This window comes from Protopterus annectens, chromosome 7.part1 (assembly GCF_019279795.1).
Source record: "Protopterus annectens isolate FY-2018-M chromosome 7.part1, PAN1.0, whole genome shotgun sequence".
NCBI lineage: Eukaryota > Metazoa > Chordata > Ceratodontiformes > Protopteridae > Protopterus > Protopterus annectens.
Window position 1 is genome coordinate 484,270,773 of NC_056740.1, and position 23,830 is coordinate 484,294,602.

The 23,830-nt window shown below is 40.0% G+C and overlaps 1 protein-coding gene across 1 annotated transcript in view; it reads left to right on the forward strand.

The window, feature by feature from the left end:
- MST1R (macrophage stimulating 1 receptor) overlaps positions 1–23,830 on the forward strand; it is a 1,081,737-nt gene that overhangs the window by 988,941 nt on the left and 68,966 nt on the right. Inside the window, exons 13-15 of the mRNA XM_044078935.1 lie at positions 6,559–6,715; positions 7,675–7,770; positions 14,527–14,721. Of these exons, the coding sequence (XP_043934870.1) occupies positions 6,559–6,715; positions 7,675–7,770; positions 14,527–14,721 (448 nt within the window). The remainder of the gene's footprint in view (positions 1–6,558; positions 6,716–7,674; positions 7,771–14,526; positions 14,722–23,830) is intronic.

Consider the following 23,830-nt stretch of genomic DNA (forward strand, 5'->3'; position numbering starts at 1 on the left):
GTCCAAAAATGTGTGCATGGGGCCTATGCTTTTCAAACAGCCCAAAGTTAAACTTAATCCACCATTGGCCAGATGCATTTTCTTTGAATGTGGGTTTCAGTGCCATTTCAATGAATGTGAGTTTCAAGGGCAGACAAGTTTACTTCTCATGCTAAGTCTGTTTTCATTGTGAGACTGTATTGTTTTGTTTAACAAATGGCTATCAGTGTTTGTGCTATAACATTTGAAATAAAAGCTTTAAATATCTGTAATCATTGCAGAAGTAAATAAGAGAATAGTATATGCACACTGGCAGGTTTGAACAATGTTTATGGTAAATGGGGAGAAAGAGCCAGGTAATGGGACACTGGAATGGCTGGGGGGAGTTGTTGCCAGACTGGGCTGCTGTGGGGGGGGGGGGGATTCCTGATCCACTACTCTGCTTAGGGCCCCACTTGACCAGTTCCAGCTCTGCATGTGAGTTCATCAGTAGTTCACTAAAAAAAATGAAAACTGTATAGCAAGGTGTCTATACCACTTACTAAGTGAAGGTTTTTTTTTTTTTTTTATACATTCATAGGTAGGTACTAGGCTATTGGCCCAAGGGCCTAATTAAGCCTAGCAACAAGGTCCCCTGTCTTACACCACCCAAGAAAGTTATTTTCCTGTACCCCTGTCGAGCAGAGCCAAGAAGTGATCCCCGGGATGTATTTCCTATTTCCCATCCACTCATCAAGATTTTTCTTGAAGAGTGCTAATGAGGAACTTTGCTTATCATAGATGGGTAGCTTGTTCCAGAGTATGGGAAGTCTCTGGAACAGGAATCTATCCCTCCAGCATGTCCTGTTTATTGTGGTGACAAGGTTTGGGTCCCTGGAGCATGTAGCTCAGAGGTATTGGGATTTCTTTAGGTGTAGCATGTCCAACAGCTCTGGGTTTTACATAGCTTTATATGTTAGGCAGAGATCACCTCGGAGTAGGCGATATGCTATGGAGTAAAGCTAGAGTTTTATGAGACGATCAGTGTAGGGCATCTGTTTGAGGCCAGTAATCCTCTTTGTGAGGTACTTCTGTGGCCCTTCCAGCTGCTGCAGATGTCTTGTGAGGTACATTCCAAAAGAGATGTTGTACTCTATAATGGTCTGAATGAGTGTCGAGTAGAGGGGAACAATGACCTCTTTTTTTCCTGGATGAAAACCCTTTTATGATGAGGTGTGCCACGTAGAAGGATTTCCTGACTACTGTGGTGATGTGATTATCAAAGGAGAGACTAGTGTCCACCTGGGTCCCAAGGTCTCTTATCACACATTCAGCGTTAAGTAGACTGCCACCTATGTGGTAGTTCATGGGTACTGAGTTTTTACCAAAGAGGATGGCAATGCACTTTTTGACATTGAACTTGAGGCCATGTCTCTGCCACCAAGTATTTGTCTCAGTGTGTCCCTTCTGTAGGATGTCCACACCATTTGGGGACTCGACTATGGATCTTAGTTTGCAGTCATCTGTGAACTTCATTAGCCAAAGGCCTTCTGTGTTAGTCTGTACTTCAGAGAAGTAGATACCAAGCAGGAGAGGTCCCAGGACTGATCCCTGTGGTACTCCACTTGTCACTGGTTTAAAGTCAGATTTGGAGTCTGCAACCTTTACAGTGTGGGTTCTGCCAGTGAGCCAGTTGGCAACCCATCTTGTGATGTAGGAATTAATACCTAGTTTAGTGAGTTTAGCTATAATTCCAGGATGGGGATGGTGTTGAAAGCCTTGGCGAGGTCAAGATAGGATGTGTGAACCACCTTACCATTTTCTACGGCTTTGTTGACTGCCTCAAAGAAGTCGAGCAGGTTCAAGAGGCATGATCTGCCTTTTGAAAGAAGCATCTTGGTTCTGTTTGGGATAGCACGATCCATGTTCTTGTGTAAGTGCTTATAGAGTGCATTTGTGTAGGATTCAGCAGTCATAACTGTATTGTCCATCTGCATGGGTGTCATGAAGTTTGCCACTTCTGTCTTAAGAAGCATGAAATTGGCTTTGGAGACATTTTTTACCGTGGTTTCTTTAATGGGGATGGAGGCAGGATGTGGATATCTAGGGTGATTAGCTTATGGTCGGATCTGACCAACGAGGAGTTGACTTCAGGTGTGGAACACTGGTCACTCATGTTGGTAATGACTAGGTCTAGGATATTGTTGCCTCTGGTGGGGGTGTGGATAAGATGATCCAGGGCACTGGAATTTATGAATTCCAGAAAGGGTTGAGTGAAGGAGTTGGTACATGAGTAGTTTCGCCCAGTTAATGGTGGGGTAGTTGAAATCGCCCATTATTAGGTTGTTTGGTTGAACCCTAATATTTTCCACTATATCAAGAAAAGAGGAGTGAGAATCCTGGGGCATGCTGGGGGATCTGTTGCAAGCTACAATTTGGATTGCAGTTTTGCCCAGAGTTAGTTGCACTTCGATAACCTTGGCTGCATTATGCTGAGCAACTAGCCTGGAGGTGTTGGTATCCTTAATGAATATGGACACGCCTCCACCTTTGGTGTTCCAGTCCAGGTTAGGTGGCCGAAAAGTGTGGTATGAGTTATAGCCTGGTAATGCAGGGGGTACTCTTTGGAGCCTTGAACCAGGTCTTAGTCACTGCACAGATATCGATATCCTCCATTTTAAGGAGTGCTTCGAGGGAGTGCATTTTGACTTCTAGGATTGAGTAGCATTACCCTCAGTTTTTGCTTGCCTGTTCCTGTTATGGTGGTGAATTTGTCATTTGAACCTTGCCTAAAAAAGGTACTATAGGGGTGGCAAGAGCCTTAGCCAGTGTCCGGAATCCCAGGGGTGACAGTTGCAGCTTAATGTGAGATTAAAGTGTTGGTGAATAGCAGACATGTTTTCAGTTTGCTTTTCTTAAGCACCAGTTTCAGCCAAACTAAATCATCACAACAAGCAATGTCTTTGTTTGACCACAAAATTGACAACACATCCAGAAGCATAAATAAGTGCACATAAAATGTGAAAAGTGATACATCAAGTTCCACAATCTACATAACAGATCATCCAAGGTAGTATTTCAAATTCATACTGACATTCTATGAAACAGCAGCAGAAGTACTCAGCTGTAGGAGGTTTGCAGCACTTCACAAAAGATTTGTCACAATGCCTGTTGTGCCCAGCTATGATCATTTTAGTATAGTAACCCCTGTATAACTGTCAGCACATTAAAGAAAAGTTGTTTGTTCATATTATCTAATAGTCTCACGCCCATCACAATGTATTGTGTCTCACTCCTGCTCTTTAACCACCCTGCTACACATGAAACTGAAATCAGAAGTCCTTTGCTAAAATACTAGAGAGATGCATACACTCTCAGGTCTCAGACTACCTCCTTACTAACAACTTCCTTTCCAGTACTCAGCATGGTTTCCGACCAAACCATAGCACCACCACTGCCTTACTCTCCTTTACTAACACTATCCTTCAGCATAAAAACAATGGCTATCTCTCCTCTGCTACTTTCCTAGACCTATCTAAAGCATTTGACATGGTCCCACACAAACAACTTATCTCTGTCCTCAGTAACCTATCCTTCTCACAATCAGTCACCAACTGGTTTCAGAGTTACCTGTCTGACCACCAACAATCCGTTGTATGGCAGAATTACATATCTCCCCAACTACCTGTCTCCATAGGGGTCCCCCAAAGATCCATCCTTGGACCCCTACTCTTCTCAGTTTACACCAATAATCTAGCCTCTGCCACCAAACATGGCACACTCATCCAATACGCAGATGACTCGACCATCATCTGCTCAGCCCAGTCCCTACCCAAACTGCAAAAAGTCACACAGGAAGCCTTTTCCTCTGTTGAAACATGGTTATCCGATGCCCAGTTAATACTCAACCCAAAATAAACTAAACTACTCATCTTCCAACCCACCAAACATACTCAGAACAACTCTCACTTTAACATCACAGCAAAAGACAACACCACTATATACCCAACTGAACACATCAAATTCCTAGGAGTGGAAATAGACAATAAACTAAAATTTGACATTCACATATCTATGACCATAAAAAAAGTCCACAAAATACTAGGAGCATTATACAGAAATAAACAATTTCTCACCAAAGCAGCAAAGATTTCAATAGCAAATTCCCACCTTATCTCCACCCTACTTTATGCCTCTCCAATATATACCAACCTAAGGCAATGTGATCTAAACAAGCTAGAGACCTGCTACAACAAAATCGCCAAATTCGCCACAGGGGCATCCTACCGTAGTCACCACTGTCTCTCACTTGCTGAACTGGGCTGGCTTGAACTCCCTCACCTCCTTCAGTGGTATCAACTCTCAATCGCCCACAAACTAGTAAACCATCCACTAAATGTCCCATCCCTCCAGAATCTACTCCAACCCTATCGCACCACCAGACCACTAAGATCCAGCAACAAAAATCACTTGCAGATCACTAAAGCCAATAACTCTGCTGGTGAAGCACTATTCTCTTGCGCCATAGCCAAATTATGGAACTCACTCCCACCCACAATTACCTCCGTACCATCATGCACCCACTTCAAAACTTTACTAAAAGCGCACCTAAAAACATGCTGGCTATGCCCTTGCAACTCCCACTCTAATATCACTCACCCCGTCCAACTACTACCTTTCTTTCCACTCCACTAACTACCTTGATTATAGCAAGCTCAGATGCTCATAAGCCTAGTACTTATTATACAGCAGGAACTTCTCATTGTTACATTTGTTAATGCCTGTTATGTACTTCACAGATAAAGATTCTAGTTGTCTACTGATGTACTATGTTCTTCATCTGTAAATATGTTGTAAGAAATTTCTATGTTAAATTGTTAATCGCTATGTAATCCAGTGTAACTACTGTCTGTTTATTTTACTGTGGAGCTTTTCTCCCCGGGCCTCCGCTGAAAATGGACCCACATCCAGTCGGACACTCCAGTCAACAAATTTAAATAAATAAATAAATAAATAAATAAATAAAAAGTGCACTCACCTTTAGAATAGTCTCACTTTTATCATCTTCAGCTCACAAAACAATAATCTGCTTCAGAAAAAACAAGATTTTCAGATTCATTAACTGTACCAGAACACTACTTCCCTTGACTAACATCTTTCTCTTTAGTCTTAAGCCCACCCTGCTGTTTGCTCTACTCTCCTTAAGCTGCTGTGGCGAAATTTCTTCCCTTCCCTCACGCAGTTTGCCACTAGTAATAAAAAACATTACTCCCCTCCACATATGTGTTTGCTTGTGTGTGTCTGTGTGTGCACGTGCATGTGTGCGTGTGTGTGTGTGTGTGTGTGTGTGTATGTATGTGTGTGTGTGTGTGTGCACGTGTGTGTGCGTGTGTGTGTGTCTGTGTGTGCGTGTGTGCGTGTGTTTTTGTGTGTGTGGCTGTCTGAGCTTTGTGTGTATGTGTATGTGTGTGCGCGTGCATGTTTGTGCGTGTGTGTGCGCGTGCACGTGCACGTGTGTGTTGTGCGTGTATGCGTGTGTGCACATGCGTGTGTGTGTGCGTGTCTGTGTGCGTGTGTGTGTGTGTGTGTGTGTGTGTTTGTGTATGTGGCTGTCTGAGCTGTATGTGTATGCGTATGTGTGTGTGGTGGTGCTTTTGCTAACAAGATGCATGGGTTGCTAGGGAGAATGCTAGTGTGGTCAGGTCTGATTGCACAGTGTTTCATTCAGAGACATGATTGTGTGTGTGTCTGTGTGTACGCGTGCATGAGTGTGCGCACATGTGTGTGCGTGTGTGTGTGTGTTTTTGTGTGTGTGGCTGTCTGAGCTGTATGTGTATGTGTGTGTGGTGGTGCTTTTGCTAACAAGATGCATGGGTTGCTAGGGAGAATGCTAGTGTGATCAGGTCTGATTGCACAGTGTTTCATTCAGAGACATGATTGTGTGTGTGTGGTGGTGTTTTGCTAACAAGATGCATGGATTGCTAGGGAGAATGCTAGTGTGGTCAGGTCTGATTGCACAGTGTTGCATTCACAGACATGATAATGAGCTTCTAATGAGGATATTTCTCAGACTGACTTTACCGTGTCTCTGAATTGGAATTTCTCTCTATGCTGCTAATTGACAAGGCTGTGTTGGGGAACTAGCACAAAAGGAGAGGAATTATATGAATCCTTGGTTATGTTCTTTTGCAAAAGAACACAACAGAATTAAAAAATATACATATTACTTACAAAATAAATAAAATCAATGAACGCTTTCACTTACTCAGGCTTCACACTAGTGGCTTATCCATGACAGGCATGAATGAATCTCAGTACCACAGCATAACCCCACAGCCCAGTGTAGCAGAGAGCTCTAGTAATCAATTATATTTACCTGATGTTCTTTATACCTTGGTGATATCTGCTGTTCAGCCTACTCTGGAAAAACAACTAAGAAGCTCAGATGTTTAGATGGGGGGGGGGGGGGGGCTCTTGTATTTCTGTTTCTGATGCTGCTGTCGTACATTGTGGCCTGGGTAACATTTTAACTTGCATATTCAGAGGTTGCTGCTTTCAGCTTCTTTTTAATGATTTCCCCATGTCCTTTTTCTGCTTCAGGTCTGGATTAATGGTGAAGCCCAGGAAATTGGAACTCTTAATATGCAGCGTGGAACTGATGCTATAGTTGGAATTGTGTTGGGGACGTTTATGTCGATACTCACTGTTGTTCTTCTGCTCTTTCTGTTATATAAAATGAAGAAAAAGAAACAGAGTGGTAAGTGCTGGCGACTTTTTTGGATTTTAGATGCACGTGTGTGTGTGTGTGTGTGTGTGTGTGTGTGTGTGTGTGTGTGTGTGTGTGTGTATGTATGTGTGTTTTGTGTGTGTGTGTGTGTGTGTGTGTGTGTGCGTGTGTGCGTGTGTGTGTGTGTGTGTGGTTGACAGTAGTTCTTCTGCTACAGATGTTGTACCTACCCTGTTTCGCCAGCTATATCATGGTTTGTTATCATACATTTTATGACAGTATGTGTCATTGTTTGCTGGCTTCTCTGTGGTGTTCGGACTTCAGTTTATTTGGTTTTTCAGGAAGAATGAGTATAACAACCACACAATCATTAAAGCTTTATGGTGCATGTTATTATGGGGGCTGGTGGGTTTGTTGACTGCCAACACCACCAGACTACAGATGATCGATACAATCTCAGTAAAGCACACCTTAGCAAACAGTACTGATTAATCATTTAGGATGTGCCCCCTGTAGGACCCACTGCAGTGCTCACTATGGCGTTTCACTGGGTAGCGTCAGTATATTTTTATTTTCGTGTGATGTGACAATGTGTGAGGTTGATGAAGAATAACCCACTCATGACACTGGAGTAAATGTGTTTAATGAAACTCCTGTCCGAACTCGAAGATGGAGCAGTAATATGAATAATTCAGGTTGTTTGTATTATAACCCAATCAAACTAATTTCTAGGTGTCCAAATGTGGAGGTCAGAAACTGCTTTTTTTCTCTGTCATGGATAGTGCATTGTATGACAGTATTACCACCTCTGGGACAATAGGTAGTGCTTCACGTACACATCTTCATACACAATAGAAACTAAAGTCTCTTGTGCTGATGTCACACTTGCTAGTAGCTGTATTGGTTCTGCATAGCAAAGCAAGTTATGAATGGTGTTGACAGGGCTAATCAGAACTGTACACTAACTCTGAACCTCACTTTTACAACAGCCACTGCAATGTTGGAAAGGCTGAGCAGCCCCAACGGAACCCCAGTAAACAACATTCCAATCTTTGTCACAAACACTGACTACAGGTACTCCACAGGTAAGTGCTTTGCAGGATTCTGTGTCTTGTTAAACAGGTCTGACGTATGGTTTTGTGTCCACAAGTAAGTGCTTTGCAGGATTCTGTGTCTTGTTAAACAGGTCTGACGTATGGTTTTGTGTCCACAGGTAAGTGCTTTGCAGGATTCTGTGTATTGTTAAACAGGTCTGACGTATGGTTTTGTGAAATGAAAATACTATCTGACGGTACATCTCTCTCCTTCTGCTTCTGTCTCACAGTGTTTTTGAATTTAAGGTGACTCTCTGTACTAGGTAGGAAGCTGGGGGCTGGAATTTGTTTTGGCCAAGGGAGAGCCTTAAATCCGTGCTGCTGGATCTGTAACAAAACGTGTTGTGAATACATCTGGACCTGACAATGTTGCTCAGTATTTAGAATACTGTCTCATGCTGTTTGATATGATACAGAAGAGCAGAACAGCAGCATCTGAAATAAACAGCGCTGTCATTGTTTCTAACTCCAGTATACTGAACTCAATCTCTCTCTGCATGAATGCCTTCAGCCTTCAAACAGGGGTGTAAAGGTACAGAAGGTAAACAAATGACCCTGCAGCTTCACTTGTGGGGTTTCGTATTTGCAGCAGAGTTATGTAAAATGTGTAAGACAGCACTTCAACCATGCAGAGTATGCAAACGTCAAATGGAATTCAGGGCATTTATGAGTAAAGCTGAGGACAGGAGCAGACTGGGAAGTTTATGGGATAACCAACAGTTTCAGAACAAAAGCGCAGCATCACATGATGTGACATAATTCTTATAAGGTGTGGATTGCCTGTTTGCTTTAGAAGTCACTCTGAACTGCAAGACAAAGACGGCACAGTGCTCATAAGTCTGGAGGTGCTGTTTAGTCTGCGGCAGTATTCTTTTCACTCATCTCTGAAGAGGGACTCACGACCAACAGCATTTGTGACCTGTCCAGGGGCATTCAGAGGGCCAGCCAGCCTGACAATCAGCCTATCATCAGGAAGCTAAAGGAGAAAAAGTTAAACTGAGTACATTATATAGTATGCCCCCCTCCCTCATGAGCAGTCAATATGTGTGTGTATAGTTAGATGTATATATATATATATATATATATATATATATATATATATATATATATATATATATATAGGTGTACAAAAAATAATCAAAATACTCAAATATTGAAGTCGCAAATGTCAACAAAAAGGGTGTAAAAATGTTGACATGTCAATATGCATATGCCTAGAGAGAACCTCAGAATATGCAAGTTAAAAACAATGCTTTTGCGGGGTGCAACCTATATATTCCAACTCTGAGATTGCACAGTAGTGAAGGAAAGGGCATATTTCCCAAAGCCCAATATTGTGGTGATCTGGCCCAACTGCTTATCATCTGTTTTATTAACCAAATTATGTCAACAAAACAAATATTGTCTTTAAGCACATTAAACTTAATCAATGGCTCATGGATCTAATTTGTAAGCTTGAACTTTCAAAACTTCAAACTTCATATAGTAGCGACCATAACATCGAAGTTTTGAAACTTTGAAACTTCAATAAAAAAAATAAAAACACATTTTTTTTAATGCTTATGTAGTGGGCAAGCCCCCCTGCATGCCCCACACCCCTTACTAATTAAATATACCAACTCCGAGATCACACTACAGTGGAGATTGGTAAATTTCTCATTCTGTGCTGTATGGCGATCTCCATTTAAACTGTTCAAATTTTCAAAACTTTAATCTTATGGTTTCAACCATATGAAGTTTAAAGTTTTGAAACTTTGAGCTTCCAAAGTAGGGATATATATGTATATATATATATATATATATATATATATATATATATATATATATATATGTGTACACACACACACACACACACACACACACACACACACACACACACACACACACACACACACACACACACACATACTTATACATGCAAAAATACTGTCAGTGTGAGGCCAGCTATCACCTGGCTGTGTATGACCATAGGCAAACTAAGAAAGTACAATGGCCTGGTGGACACCGTTATCATCATTTGCAAAGGTGAGGAAGGCAGCTGGTTCTACAACACAGTACACTGGATGGGCTACTGCCCTGTCTAGAAGTCTGAGCTCTAAAGCTCCTTCCTTAACATGATGTAGCTGTCTGTCATTGTGTAGATTTACCTGCCTGGGTGCAATGGTTGTGCTAATTAAGGCTTGTTTTAGATTCAAACTTGGCCACACATAGGGAGGGTGTGATTCAGATAATCCTAGTCGTGTGGCCAATCAGAGGTTCACACTCAGACACACAAGTGGTGACAGAGCCATGTCTAAAACTCTACCATAAATGCATAAAAGTATCCTTTGATCATTGGATATCCATGAAAACTTTAATTACTTTAATAGCACAGCCCTAACAGTAGACCGAACAGGGACCTGGGAACATATGTAGACAATAACCTGGCCTTTGACCATCATGTGGCCAAGGTAGTGAGGAAATCATTCTGTGTTGCTTAATTTGTGGCTTCTAGGTTCAAGGAAGTCGTTGTTCCACTGTATTCAGCCCTCACACCAATCAATGAGTATAACACTTCTTTTATGATGTATTGACCAGGCAAATCCAACAGATGGAGTGTCCACAGAGGTTCCTTACAAAAAAATTTAGGATGTAAACAGCATGTCCTACATGGGCTGCCTCAAAGCCCTATGTCTGTATGTAGTATCCTACAGGCTGCTGAGTGGTGATTTCTGCCTGGCTTGAAACACAAGCTTTGATGCTACTCTGATGGACCTGTTGCTCGTCCACAAAGCAAACACCATCAGAATGACCCATTCGAGGGACCTAACACAAATAGGGCATGCTGGAGGGACAGGTAATGGTCTTAGAGAATCCTCCTTCTTTAGAACAGGTTTCAAATCCATGTGAAGATGTGTTCTTCCCTAGTGGATCTGGAACTGGAAGTTTACCCCTGGTTTGGTACCTATGTCTCTAGTAGACAGATACAGCCTGTAAATGCTTGACCACCCATGTTGAAGCCACCATTATCCATCCATCCATCCATCCATCCATCCATCCATCCATCCATCCATCCATCCATCCACAACTCCTTTTTCTCATTTTTCCACATGTGGTTGAGGGTGTAATTTTAACAGTAACAGTCATCTAGAGCCAAGGTTTACACTGACTGGTGGCTTGCCCAACTGTTATAGTTCTTCCATACTACACACTCACACCTATGGGCAATTTATTGTTTCCAGTCCACCTACTGCATGTATTTGGAATGTGGGAGGTCACCCAAATTAAACCCTTGCAAACTCAGGGAGGACATGCACTCCACAGAAGGCACCCCAGCAGTGAATCAAACCTCTTGCTGTGAGGTGACAATGCTATCTGCCGTATATCCTGTAATACAAGCCAAGGTAGCAAAACCTGCCAGATACATTTGGGAAGCATGCTAAGATTGGAATCGTTTGCCTAGTAATTACCTATGAACCTATAACTGTGTTCAGTGACCAACATTTTTTTCCTCTTGGTAGTAGCAGGAAATGAGCAGATGGTTAGCAACCCACCTCCTGTTAATTGAAGTCTAAGTGCTGAGTCTACAGTCTCTAGTCACATATTGTTATTTCTAGACACTACCAAGACCTGTGCGGTATAAGTGGCTGCAATCAGTCACCTTTTGCAACTGATCGCAGTGCTTTCCTGTAATATAATTGAGACTACTGGGAATTGTAGATTTGTGAATCTTCATGGATGGTTTCCCTTTGCAGGTATGTGTTTTTTTATTTATTTTTTGTTAATTGTGGAAGAAGTCAGATAAAACTGTAAGCAGTGAAAAACAGTAGATACTAACCACAGCAGAATATATATATATATATATATATATATATATATATATATATATGTAAATATATGGATCTATGTTGAATGATCGAAATTACAAAACTTCGAACTCATGTTGTCTGGACCATATAATCAAAGTTTTATAATCTCAAACATTTAAAAAAAGAAAAAAAAAAAACAAAAACAACTTAAAATACATATATGTATGGGGGAAAGCCCTCCTGCACCCTCATACCTCCCGCTACTAAAATATACCAACTCCGTGATCACACTACAGGGAGAAAAAGAGAATATTCCTTTTCCGTGCTATATGGAGATTTCCATTTAAATGTTCAAAGTTTTAGAACTTCAATCACATGGTTTCGGCCATATGAAATTCGAAGTTCTGAACTTCGATCATTTAACTAGGACCCATGTATGTATATATATATATATATATATATATATATATATATATATATATATATATATATATATATATATATATATATATATATATATATACATATAATGTGTGTATGTATATATTTTTTTCAACAAACTTTTACCATGATCGACATGGAGAGGGGGGTCCTTACATACTTCTCAACTTTTTTTGCTCAAGAACTCTGTACATATCCAGAAATAATGAGGTGGGCAAAATCAGAAACAATTTTTAATATTTGTGTAATTCAATTAAAAAAGTTAATAGAACATGTTTTACACCAGCATGCATTTTCTGAAGCGGTGCAGCAGTTAACATTGTCACTTCACAGCAAAATGTTCTCCAGTTCGATTCTCAGCTGAGATGCGTGGGTTTCCTTTGGGTGCTGTAGTTTCCACCCACATTCCAAAAGACCTGTGTCTGGAGTGTTTCTCCCCAGTGCTCCCCTGAAAATGAGCTGTGTCCCACTTAGACTTTCCTGCTAAACAAATGTTAAATAAATAAAAATGAAGTACTAATATCTAGCATTAATATGTTCTCTGTACCTTTGCCAATGACATATTTTTCCAGGGTAGTGACTACGAGTCTAACAGAAACATTTGGTGACGCTTATAGTTTAGTTGACAGATAAACATTCCCAAACTACCACACAGAGATCAGGGAAATGATTCATTAACTGTGTTCAGTGATGTACATAATAGGGATTCATGTTGATGGAGAACACAAGGCTTTACAACATATCACAAAGTATCACAACGGATTGCTAGGTGCTGCTTTGGTTATGTTTTGTGGATCTCAGACTAATTTTATATATTTGACTTTGTGTGTTGTCTTTTTTTCAGACACAGCATTTGTGAAGCTAAGAATTGTGAGTTTTTATTAGAAAACACCAGGTTTTGTCACTTCATACCTGGAGCTTGACACTTTACCCCAAAGTACAGCAACAATGAAAGTAATATGTTTAGAGATTAAGGGTGTCGGAGTTCTCCTCCACATTAGGGGTGTAGGAGAAGACATGCACTACTTTTATCTTGTACAGGTTCCAAAAGATTTGCTTTTGGAGTACTTATTCTGAGAGCAAGTCTTTTGAATTTGGTCCTTGGTGTAAGCCTACTGACAGGTCTTACACCAAAGTAAGTCACTTACAATGAGAACAAGTCTTTTGGAATCAGGGCAGACTTACACTGCAGTAAGTCACTTACATTGAAATCAAGTCTTTTGGAAGCAGGCCCTTTATCTTTTTTTTTCAGAGTTCTGTATATAAAATGTATTGTTCCAGGTTTTATTTTTGTGATGTGGAGCCTGTTCCAATTTTCAGCTGGCCCATGTTTTCGGCCGTTCTGCTGTCTGCACCATCACCTAGGATATGCTTGCTAGTACTGGAGATTTCCATATACTCCTTCAGGGCATTACCAGTAGGAAGCCATGTTCCAGTTATTCCAGAGATGGCAGCAGCTGAGGACAGTGGGGTTGGACTCTCTTGCCATATGGTTGAACCACAGGTTCGAGGCTCACACTTTCCTTTATTACACCTATTTTTTTGTGAGGAGACATGCTTTTACTAAAATGCTAAGTGTGAAGATGTGTTGGTACATTCAGAAATCAGCCATTGATATATTTGGTCCTACACATGTCCATTTGAACCAGTAAAACAAACTCCATCCAGAAATCACCTGCTGTGTAAACTTATGCTTATACTGAGCTTTAGTTTGCTAGCATCCATTCACTACCTGAGATACAGGTGCATTGCCAATTGCAGTGTCTTAATTGCACTTTTAACTATACTGCGGTGGTGGTGCTGTGGTAGCGTTGTCGCCTCACAGTTAGACGTTGCCCGTTTGATTCTCAGTAAGAGCGTCTTCTGTGTTGCGACATGCATGAATGGGCTTTCCTTCATTGAAGGTTGTGCGTTAGGCCCGGCAAGCCAGCACGTAAAACTCTGCTGCCAATCATTAGCGGACTGGAGTTCCGCTGTGGTGACCCCTAACCGGGAAAAGCCAAAAGACAAACAATTGCTTTACAAATGACATGTCAGCTGTTTACATCATCTGTTGAGTGCTTCTTCAGACAAAATTGGGGTTTAAACCCACTGTACCCATAGACTCTATGTGCAGCAGAATTACATTACTTTAGTAAATAACCACAGTTAATAACATTTATATTTCACTTTGGGACTGGAGGGTTAACAGGCACTTCTGATATTATTGGAGTTTATGCGACAGCTGTGAAGTAACTCCATCAGCTGTCATATTGAAAGATTACCAAAGCTTCTAACTCACAGTTCCACACATTGTCATGTTACAACAGTCTGCCCTCTCGGTAAGCCTGTATTCCCCTTAGGGGAAAAATGAGTCAAATAAAATATACCTAATTGTAATGTCTTGTGGAGGTAAAAATTGCTAAAAGCCATCTTACAATTTGCTTTATCAATGATTACATACCTGACTTCCATTGACTTTGTGTTGAAATCTTTGAGGTGAATATTTAATTTAATTATGTATGTTTTTCCCCCGCAGAACACAGTGGCTCTAGTGGAATGATATTTCGGGGAGGTGCATACTCGGGGAGCACAGATGGCCTGTCCCTCCCCCTGCTGGCAGAAAACAGCATTTCCATTGACTGCTTGAACCCCATTATACTAGAAGAAGTGAAGGACATTCTAATCCCAGATGAGAAGCTTTTGGTGCACCGGGACAAAATCATCGGCAAAGGCAAGTCAGACGTGACAGTATAAGAAAGAAGCTGTAATAGTACTTGTAGTAAAAAGTATCTTTCCAGTTATCTCTTTTGGAAGATGTACATTAAAGAGTTGTCATGGCCAGGTTTCAGTACATCAGTTGTTTTATTTTTCAGCCCAAAAGCTTAGTTCTTTTTCAAACTGCAAGTTGTAGCATTTGTGCCAGGATCAGTTCTGTGTCTTGTCTAGGCCTAAATGTTTCTATGACAAACTGTAAGTTGCACTGTTTATGCCAGGTCACTTCTGTGCTCTCTCCCCTCTTTAAGCCCAAAAGTTAGTTTATGACAAGCATTTGAACTAAAATGAATGGATATATTTATACATTTCTTTATTTATGTGCAAAAGTCTGATTTTAAAGCTTATTGACTACTTTTTCAAATGTTTATTTATTTGGTAAACAACAAGCTGTACTTTTTATGGTAGAGTGACTTCTGTGCATACATGGGCAGTTACACAAATATAGTTTCAGAGGAGCAATGCTAGCACTTTCTCTATTCCTAGGTATAATACCTGCCATGTTTTCAGACCTACAGGAAGTTGTCAGTATTTGTCAAGGACACCATCACCTCACAAGAGATTCCTTGGGGCACCACATTTAAACTCCTAGAAGTCCAAATCAGCAATACTAATTACTCCTTTATAGCTGGCTATAGAACACCATTGATGACCCCTTCTCAGCACAATAGTTATCTCAACACCTTAGTTGAAATACCTATTAAACCCAAGAACTTTCTTCGAGAGGACTTCAGCTGTCCATCAATAACCTGTTTGAGCTACGTTGCCAATGGTCATCATGCTCAGCACTTCCTGGACATTATAAATGTTAACTCTCTTTCACAAATAGTTAACCATCCTACTAGGGCCCCCCAGTGTCCTGGATCTGGTCCCACAGATATGGTCACTTCTTGCCCAAGCTCCTTATGTATCATCACGTCTTGTTAAATCAGACCATAATTTAGTGACCTTTTCCTTTAAATCTGATAATTCTTCCCTGTAAATAGCAATCTGTTTAGGGACTTCTCAAAAGCAAACCTTCGTCAGTTACTTGATGACTTAAATTCAGCTGTAATCCTCCTCGGAAGGATCCTGTTGCTCAAACTGCTCCCTCTGCATCTGACTTCTACTCTCACTTAAACAGTTGTATTGATAAGACAATTCCTGTCTGCACCAAATATAATGAGAAATTTAAAAAGAACCCCCTGTGTGGAATAGCCATATAAATAAATCATATAATAAGGGAAAGAAACTGCTTAATGCTTACAAGAGGTCTCATTCTACCCACATTAAGAGCACACTTAAGCAAACTAACAAATTTAGGAAACTGAAAGCTGAGAATGAACCTAAAAAGCCACTAAAACCAAAAATAACTACAAATTCTTCTTTAATTATGTTAGGAAGTTAAGAACTAACACCCAGCAGTGTTCAAAGTTTGTCTACAGTATAGTATATACTATACACTTTGACCCAAAGGAAATACATAATATCCAAGATAACAATTTAGTGCAAGTTTTACTCCACCCACAACTACCTATTCCACAAGTTTCACAGTCCCAGACACCTGCTATAACTACCATGGAACAAGTTCTTGCAGCCCTCTCAAAAACTAAGAATATCTCATCCACGGGCCCTGAAAACATAGCAGGTTACCTGATTAACAATGTCAAATGTAGCCTTTCTGAACCCCTAATTAACCTCTCTAATCTACGCCTCTTCAGTGGTTACATTCCTGAAGCCAGGGAAACAGAGATTGTAATGCCATTACACATGTGGCCTCAACCACAGACCCTACTAACTACAGGCCTATTAGTCTCACTGCCTAATATGGAGTGATGGACTAGATTATCTCAAATCTCATTAATCTGGACATTGAAAATCTCTTATTTCTGGGCCACCATCAGTTCGGCTTTGTCAGAGGAAGGTCCTGCCTCTTTAACCTCATTAATTTATTTGAAAAAGTAGCCAAAGCAGTGGCTAATGGTTATGTAGTGCATACAGCATATGTAGACCTGGTCAAGGCCTTTGACACTATTCCCCATGCAGGCATTATTGACAGATTTGTAAATCTGAATATAAATCCTTATATTGTGTGGTGGATAGCTAACTGGTTGCATGACAGAACCCATGAGGTTATAGTCACAGGTGCCACTTCTGAAACCAAATAGCTACCAGTGGTGTACCACAGGGCTCAATTTTGGGCCCATTCCTATTTGGCATATATTCCTCAGACCATTAGGCCAACACACCTGGTATATGGTTCACTAAGTTTGCAGATGACTGTAAAGTGGGTATTGTTATTTGATGTTCAGTTAACTCACAATTGTTCCAACACGGCTTAGACCATGCTAACAGTTGGGGCAAGGACAAAGGTCTCGAGTTAAATTTAAAAAAATGTAGCATAGTTCATTTTGGTAAACAAGACAGTTTCACTTACCATACAGGTGATGCACCCTTCAAATCAGGCACTGTTTAAGGTATTTAGGCACGCTTGTTCGTAACTGCTCATCATTTGAGCAGCGTGTCTCCACAGTAGTTCAGAAAGCCTTTTATCGTGCACATCTAATTTCCAAAGACATCTCCACTAGATACAAAGAAGTGTTAATTGGCCTTTGCTCATATCTTGTTAGACCCATTACTGAACATCATGCACCTTTTGGAATGTATTTATCTAGCATGTTACACAACGTGTGACACCTCAGAGATTCATAACTAAAAAAATCAGTGGCCTCAAAAATCTTAGTTATCAGGTAAGACTGTCAGCCCTTTTTCTCCATGGAGATCTGTGTGTAGCCTTTAGAACCATGAAAGATCCAACCCTGTTTGATCTCCTATTCCTTCACAGAACTAATGGTACATCAAATACTCAGTTAAAGCAACTAAACCTTCTTTAGCAGATGTATAAGACACTTTCACATGATAGATTAATATCTCAGTGTGTTCTTCAGTTCTGGAACAAACTTCCAGTATATGTTAAGCAAAGTAGCACCCTTGCCACTTTTAATGTCAGTCAAGATAATCGAAGGGGCAGCATCAGATTCTCCCAAGGTCTAGCTTGTCTTGCCCTCCTTGAGGGTCGGAGTTAACTATCGAGTAGGGCTTTTTTGGATAAGCTTGCAATGGTCTGCAGTTTGGTTGCCTAGTACTTACCCATATGGACCTATATTGTCTGCCACCCAAGAGCTAGTTAAATCAGTTGACTACATAAGAGCAATTCCTATAAAACCGAAAAAAAAAATCTGAACTTTTTCCCCCAAATTAGTTACACTTTCCTCAATAACCCCAATGGACACATTTTGTAATAGTTGTTGAGTAGTGAAAAACTTGTTATAATGACCCTAGAACATAAAAGGAGTCTCACTTCAAACTCTGGTAACTAAAGACCTAGAAGCCCAATATGCAGAGTAGACTAAACAACAATACGCCATCTCGAAGGGGTACTTCTGATATGGTCCTTTGTGACCTTCATTGTTATGATTTCTTACTGTTCAATCTAGTGCCATTTTTTGACGTAGTTACAGCAGTACTGGATGAATGCCTTACATTATTATACACAACCTGTTTGGACTTAGTTAATGCCTTTCACACTATATCACAGAAATGTACTTCTGATAAGCTTAGTATACCAAATATAAAGGAATATTTACTCAATGGTCACCGAGGTGTAGAGTGTTGTTCTGGTTCTTGGTACTCCCCCTCCCAATATGACAACCCCCCCCACTTTAAGCTGAGGAACAAAAAAATAAAATAAATTAAAGTAAAATGTCCTCTTGTACTTAAGGACAATGAATAAATGAATGGATAAATAAATAAATAAATAAATAAATAGATCCTTTCCTTGAACTTGAGGGGCAGAAAAATTATGCTGTAGCAATTTTAAGTCAGTGGTGTCTACAGGTCATGCTGCACATGGAGTGCTGTGTCCACAAATGCAAAACCAGCATTCATTTCTGAATGTCGTTGGTAAACCTGGGATCTGCAGATTGTGCCCCCGAATAATTTGCACCTGGGGTGTCATTAATTTACTCTGTCATTAAATATAATGTATGATGCATCTTACAGTTTAAAATTCAAACAAATAATTCAATTAGAAAATGCCCAAAGATTATTAATAAAATTAATTCTTGCTTTAGAAAACAATACCCATTGAGAAAATTAGAAGTGTTAAGGGAAGAATGAGTGATGCACTGACTTCTGAAAGTCGATCTCTGTCTTGTTTTCAGGTATTGCATGATCAAATTTTGTCTTAAATTGTATCTGGAGCATATAATATGTAGAGCTGATACTAGATCAGATAATTGTTTGGCAAAAATTAACATTAAAATGCTAAAAAACATCAAAAGATGCACAACACAGTGACAACTTAGACTTTGGAATTTGCTATCCATAATGGTTAAAGAACGCAGTGATTACAAAGACAAAACTGATGTGTTTTTGAGTGCTCAGAAATAGTCCCATAAGGTAGTGACATTCTAACTTCTTAACAGGTAGCAGGTTTGGTAATAAAACCAATGGCCATACTCCTTCACAACACCTGCTTATGGGCTTATATTCTTATCACATCCTTTCTTTTGGTTCTTCTTTCTGTTTATGTATTTAAGTTTGTTTACTTGAATAGTACACCGATCATAAAAGACCATGTGCAGGCACAGCCCAGGTGAAGAAATTCACAAAGTAAAAAAACAGAACTAATTCACAAACAAGAAATCATAGCAGGTACAATGCCCAGTAGACCACTGAAACAGTGAGCAAATATACTTAACAGACAAGAAAAACAGATGTGGATTAATTTTGGTAGTAAACATGGGAGGTAAGCACCAGGTGAGAACAGAGGGTGGAAGTAGAAGTGGTGTATGTGAGAGAGAAGTTAGATGAATTGTCCCATGGGAAAGCACTTGCAGTCAGATTGTTGATGGAGGAGTGTTTTGAAAGTGAGGAAAAGAGGAGATTTGTTTTAAGTGTGGGGGGAAGAGATTACTAGAGTTTGAATAGAAGAATGGAGAAGGACTGGTCTGTACAGTATAGTTTTATTTGGTGGGTATGAAGGGAGGGGAATCAATTGGGAGAAGATGCAGAGGTTGTAGGAGGTGGTTCTATTATGGAGATTGGCAGCTAGAGGCAGGGAGGCAACTGGCTGAAGAAGTTTGAAAATAAGAGGCTGTAGGAGTAGCTCAAGTATGTAGGTGACTGGAACTCATCTAGGTTTGGAGAGGTTGGTGCAGTGGTGTTCCTGGGGTTGGGGGTAGAAATGATCAGAAGATTTTGCTTTCAATGGATTGTAAAGTGGCTGAGTTTTTTTAATGGAAGAGTTCTCTACAGAATGTAGCTGTCTGTAGCTTATGAGGCTTCTCCTGGTATTTCATTCACTGCAGTTGTTTAACCATCTTGTGGCCTTCTAATGTAGTGTTAGGACAGTGTCTATTCTGCTGTCCATTCCCCTTCACTTTACTACATTTGTCACATTGCCAGTGCCTTGTACAACAGTAGAATCACCTTTCAATCACTTGAATCTGTCAGTTGTGTTTTACAGCTCTGCATTCTGTTAATTTTGGATGTTATCTTTTCACTCTTTTCATGTTGTTTACTGCAGCATTGATAATTACTTATGGGTCTTTTCCATGCCAGTTGACTGGATTGTGTTTATTAATTTAATTACGTTTTTGACTTGGAAAGTCTGACTGGGTTAAGTACCCCTTTTCAGCACAGCAATGGAGAGAAAAGCTCCATAAAAAGAAACAATGTACAAAATATTACACACGTTTAGTTATTTACTTATATGTTCATTCATTTATTCAATTTGGTAAATCAATGATCTAAAAGGACCTATTTCAGTCTCAACCTGGGCAAACAAAATAATACTAGACAAGTAAATTAACAAGAAATATTACAAGTAGACCTGGGTATGAAGGTAACATTGAACAAATAAAAGTGATAATACAATAGTTTAACATGTCTGAAGCAAGTGGAAAGGTATAGAAATAATGTATAAGATAGTGAAAGTAAGGAAAAAGGAGAGAGCACACAGAGGCTAATTGATAATAAATGTTTGCAATGAGGTAAAAGGTTTTAACTGATTAATGCATATAGATGAAGTGACGGACAGAAAAAAATAAGAGAAGGCATCACAAAACATTTACTAAGGTAGCATTTGTTTTAATAAGCTGTAAACTAATTAAATGCTCTACAGAACATTAAAAAACAAATTTGCATTAGTTGTATGCTGGCTAAACCAAATTCATGGCAGTAGTATAAATATACCCACAGTGCATTAGCTTTAGGATTATCACTCGGGTCACATTTAGATTTAAGAAACAGGAGATATGTGGTATTTTTGAAGATGTGATCTTAAACAGAGAAAGGGGATCTATAGCTCTTCTGGGCTGGAATATCATGAGTTTGGTTTTATTGGGATTTAGAATAACTTGAGCTTCAGAAAGCAACATTTCGTAGAACATAACTCATTACAATATACATTTTATTCTAACAGACACAAAACATTCTCCAAAATAGATATAATATTATTCTCTACACAGATAATAAATGATCTAGCTAATAGTAAAATTATATCCTGCCCAATTTCAGATGCTAACTCTATTACATTCGAGCTCAGTATTAACCATATTCCCAATGTTCAAATAAAAAGAATTCCAGCATACCTTACACAACTTAAAGAATTCCAATCATTCCTAAAGAAGAAATATTAAACTTTATAACTGTAAATTCAACTTCCAATAGGTTCATAGGTTCATAGGTTCATACTAGGCTATCTGCCCAAGGGCATTTACAAGCCTAGCCCATCGTTTTGTGGCTTACGCCACCCCTTTAGTATGGGGAACTATACCCATTATTTTGCTGTGCCTCTGTCGAGCAGTGACACTGAGGTAATCCCTGGGGTATATCTGCGATCTCCCATCCATTGGTCAAGATTTCTCTTGAACAAGGCCAGCGAAGTGCTCTGCCTCACATGTACCAGGATTTTGTTCCACAGCATAGGGAGTCTTTGGGTGATGAATCTATCCTCCAGCACGTCCTATTAATAGCCGTGTCAAGGTTTAAGTCTCCGCCCTTGTGGCTCTGATGGATCTAGATTTCTTGGGGTGAAGCATATTCATCCAATCTGGGTTTGACGTGGCCTTGTATGTTAGGCAAAGGTCACCTCTGAGCAAGCGGTGGCGACTGAATAGAGCTGGAGTTCTTTCAGTCGGGCAGCATAGGACAGATTTTTGAGACCCTTTATCCTTTTGGTGAGGAACTTTTGTGGCCTCTCCAGCTGCTGCAAGTGTCGGGTCAGATACATTCGAATGGGGCATTGTACTCAATCATTGGTCTGATGAGTGATGAGTAAAGGGAGACTATGACCTCCCTTGATCTAGATGAGAATCCCTTCATGATAAGGTGGGCAATGTAGAAGGTCTTCCTAACTACTTTAGCTACATGGGTGTCGAATGACAGACTACTATCAACCTGGGTCCCCAGGTCCCTGATAACTTCTTCTGTGCTCAGTGGATTGCCACCTATTTGGTAGCTAGGGGTAACCTTGTTTTGGTATGACTATGCATTTTTTGGCATTTAACTTTAGGCCGTGGCTCTGGCACCAGTTATCCGTTTCTGTGAGACCCTTCTGAAGGATATCTGTGTCAGATGTGTTTTCTACTATGGCGCCCAGTTTGCAGTCATCTGCAAACTTTGTCAGCCATAACCCTCCTGTGTTTGCTTGTACTTCGGGAAAGTAGATGCCAAACAAGAGTGGGCCCAGGACTGAGCCCTGTGGGACACCACTTGTGACAGGTTTTGAGTCTGACATGGCGCCAGCAACTCTGACCCTGTGGGTTCTGTCACTCAGCCAGTTTGCAACCCATCTTGTGATGTATAGGTTGACATTTAAGCTGATGAGTTTTTCAATGATACCCGAGTGGGGTATTGTAGCGAAGGCCTTAGCCAGATCGAGGTAGGCTGTATGGACTGCCTTTCCCTCATCAATGGCTTTGGTGACTGTTTCGAAAAAGTCAACCAAGTTTAAAAGGCATGATCTGCCTTTGACAAAGCCAAACTGGGTTGGATCCAAAGTCTGCAAATTCCCTATGTCTTTATTTATGAGGTCCATTATGATCCTCTCCATGGCTTTGCAGATAAGGCTTGTCAAGCTAATGGGCGGTAATTTCCAGGGTCAGTGGAGGCACCGCCTTTGTGAAGTGGTACGACAGTTGCAGTGCGCCACTCCTGGAGTGCGTATCCAGAGGTAAGACTATGATTAAACAGCTGTCCTAGCTGTGGGTTTAATTCCTCATTGAGTTCATGGAGCACACAGCCGGGGACACCATCAGGTCCCATGGATGCTGTGTTTTTTGCTTTGGAGAGAGCAGTTCTCACTTGGGCGCTGGAGATGTTTGGGGGGCTGCAATCGTTTGGTATAGATATCTCTCCTTTTGGGGGAGGGAGAAGTTTGCACTGAACCTGTCAGCCAGTATGTTGGCAATGTCTGTAGGATCAGTAATCTTCACATCATTTTGAACTAGCTCTGAGCATATCTGTCTGGGATGCCCATAAAGCTTATTTATATGGGCAAATTAATAAATGACATTACAATAAAAAGAAAGTTTGGGAAAAAGATATCAGAACAATACAGGATAAACTAGATACACTGCATCTCAACAATAAAGATTATCTTACTTCCAAAATGATAAGAAATGAGAAAAATAAACTAAATGAAGAATATAGGACATTCTTCATCATAAAACGATGATCACTCTTGAAAAATATAAATTTCTTGCCTACTCTTTAAATTCTAAACACTTAACCAACCTCAAAAACAAAACCAAAAGACTAAACAAACATAATTACATTAAAGATATATATTCTAAAAGGAAAAAGGAAGTACACAGTATACAAGATATAATAGAAGAATTTAGAATTCATTTTCATGAAATCAGTCAAACCATACAACAAATAAAAATCAAAGGATAAAATAAAGGATTTTATTAATAAAACTTATATAATAAACAATAAATAAACATTATCGATAAACAAATCACTTTAACAGAGGTACAAAATCAAATTAATAAGCTTAATCCTAACAAAGCACCAGGAAA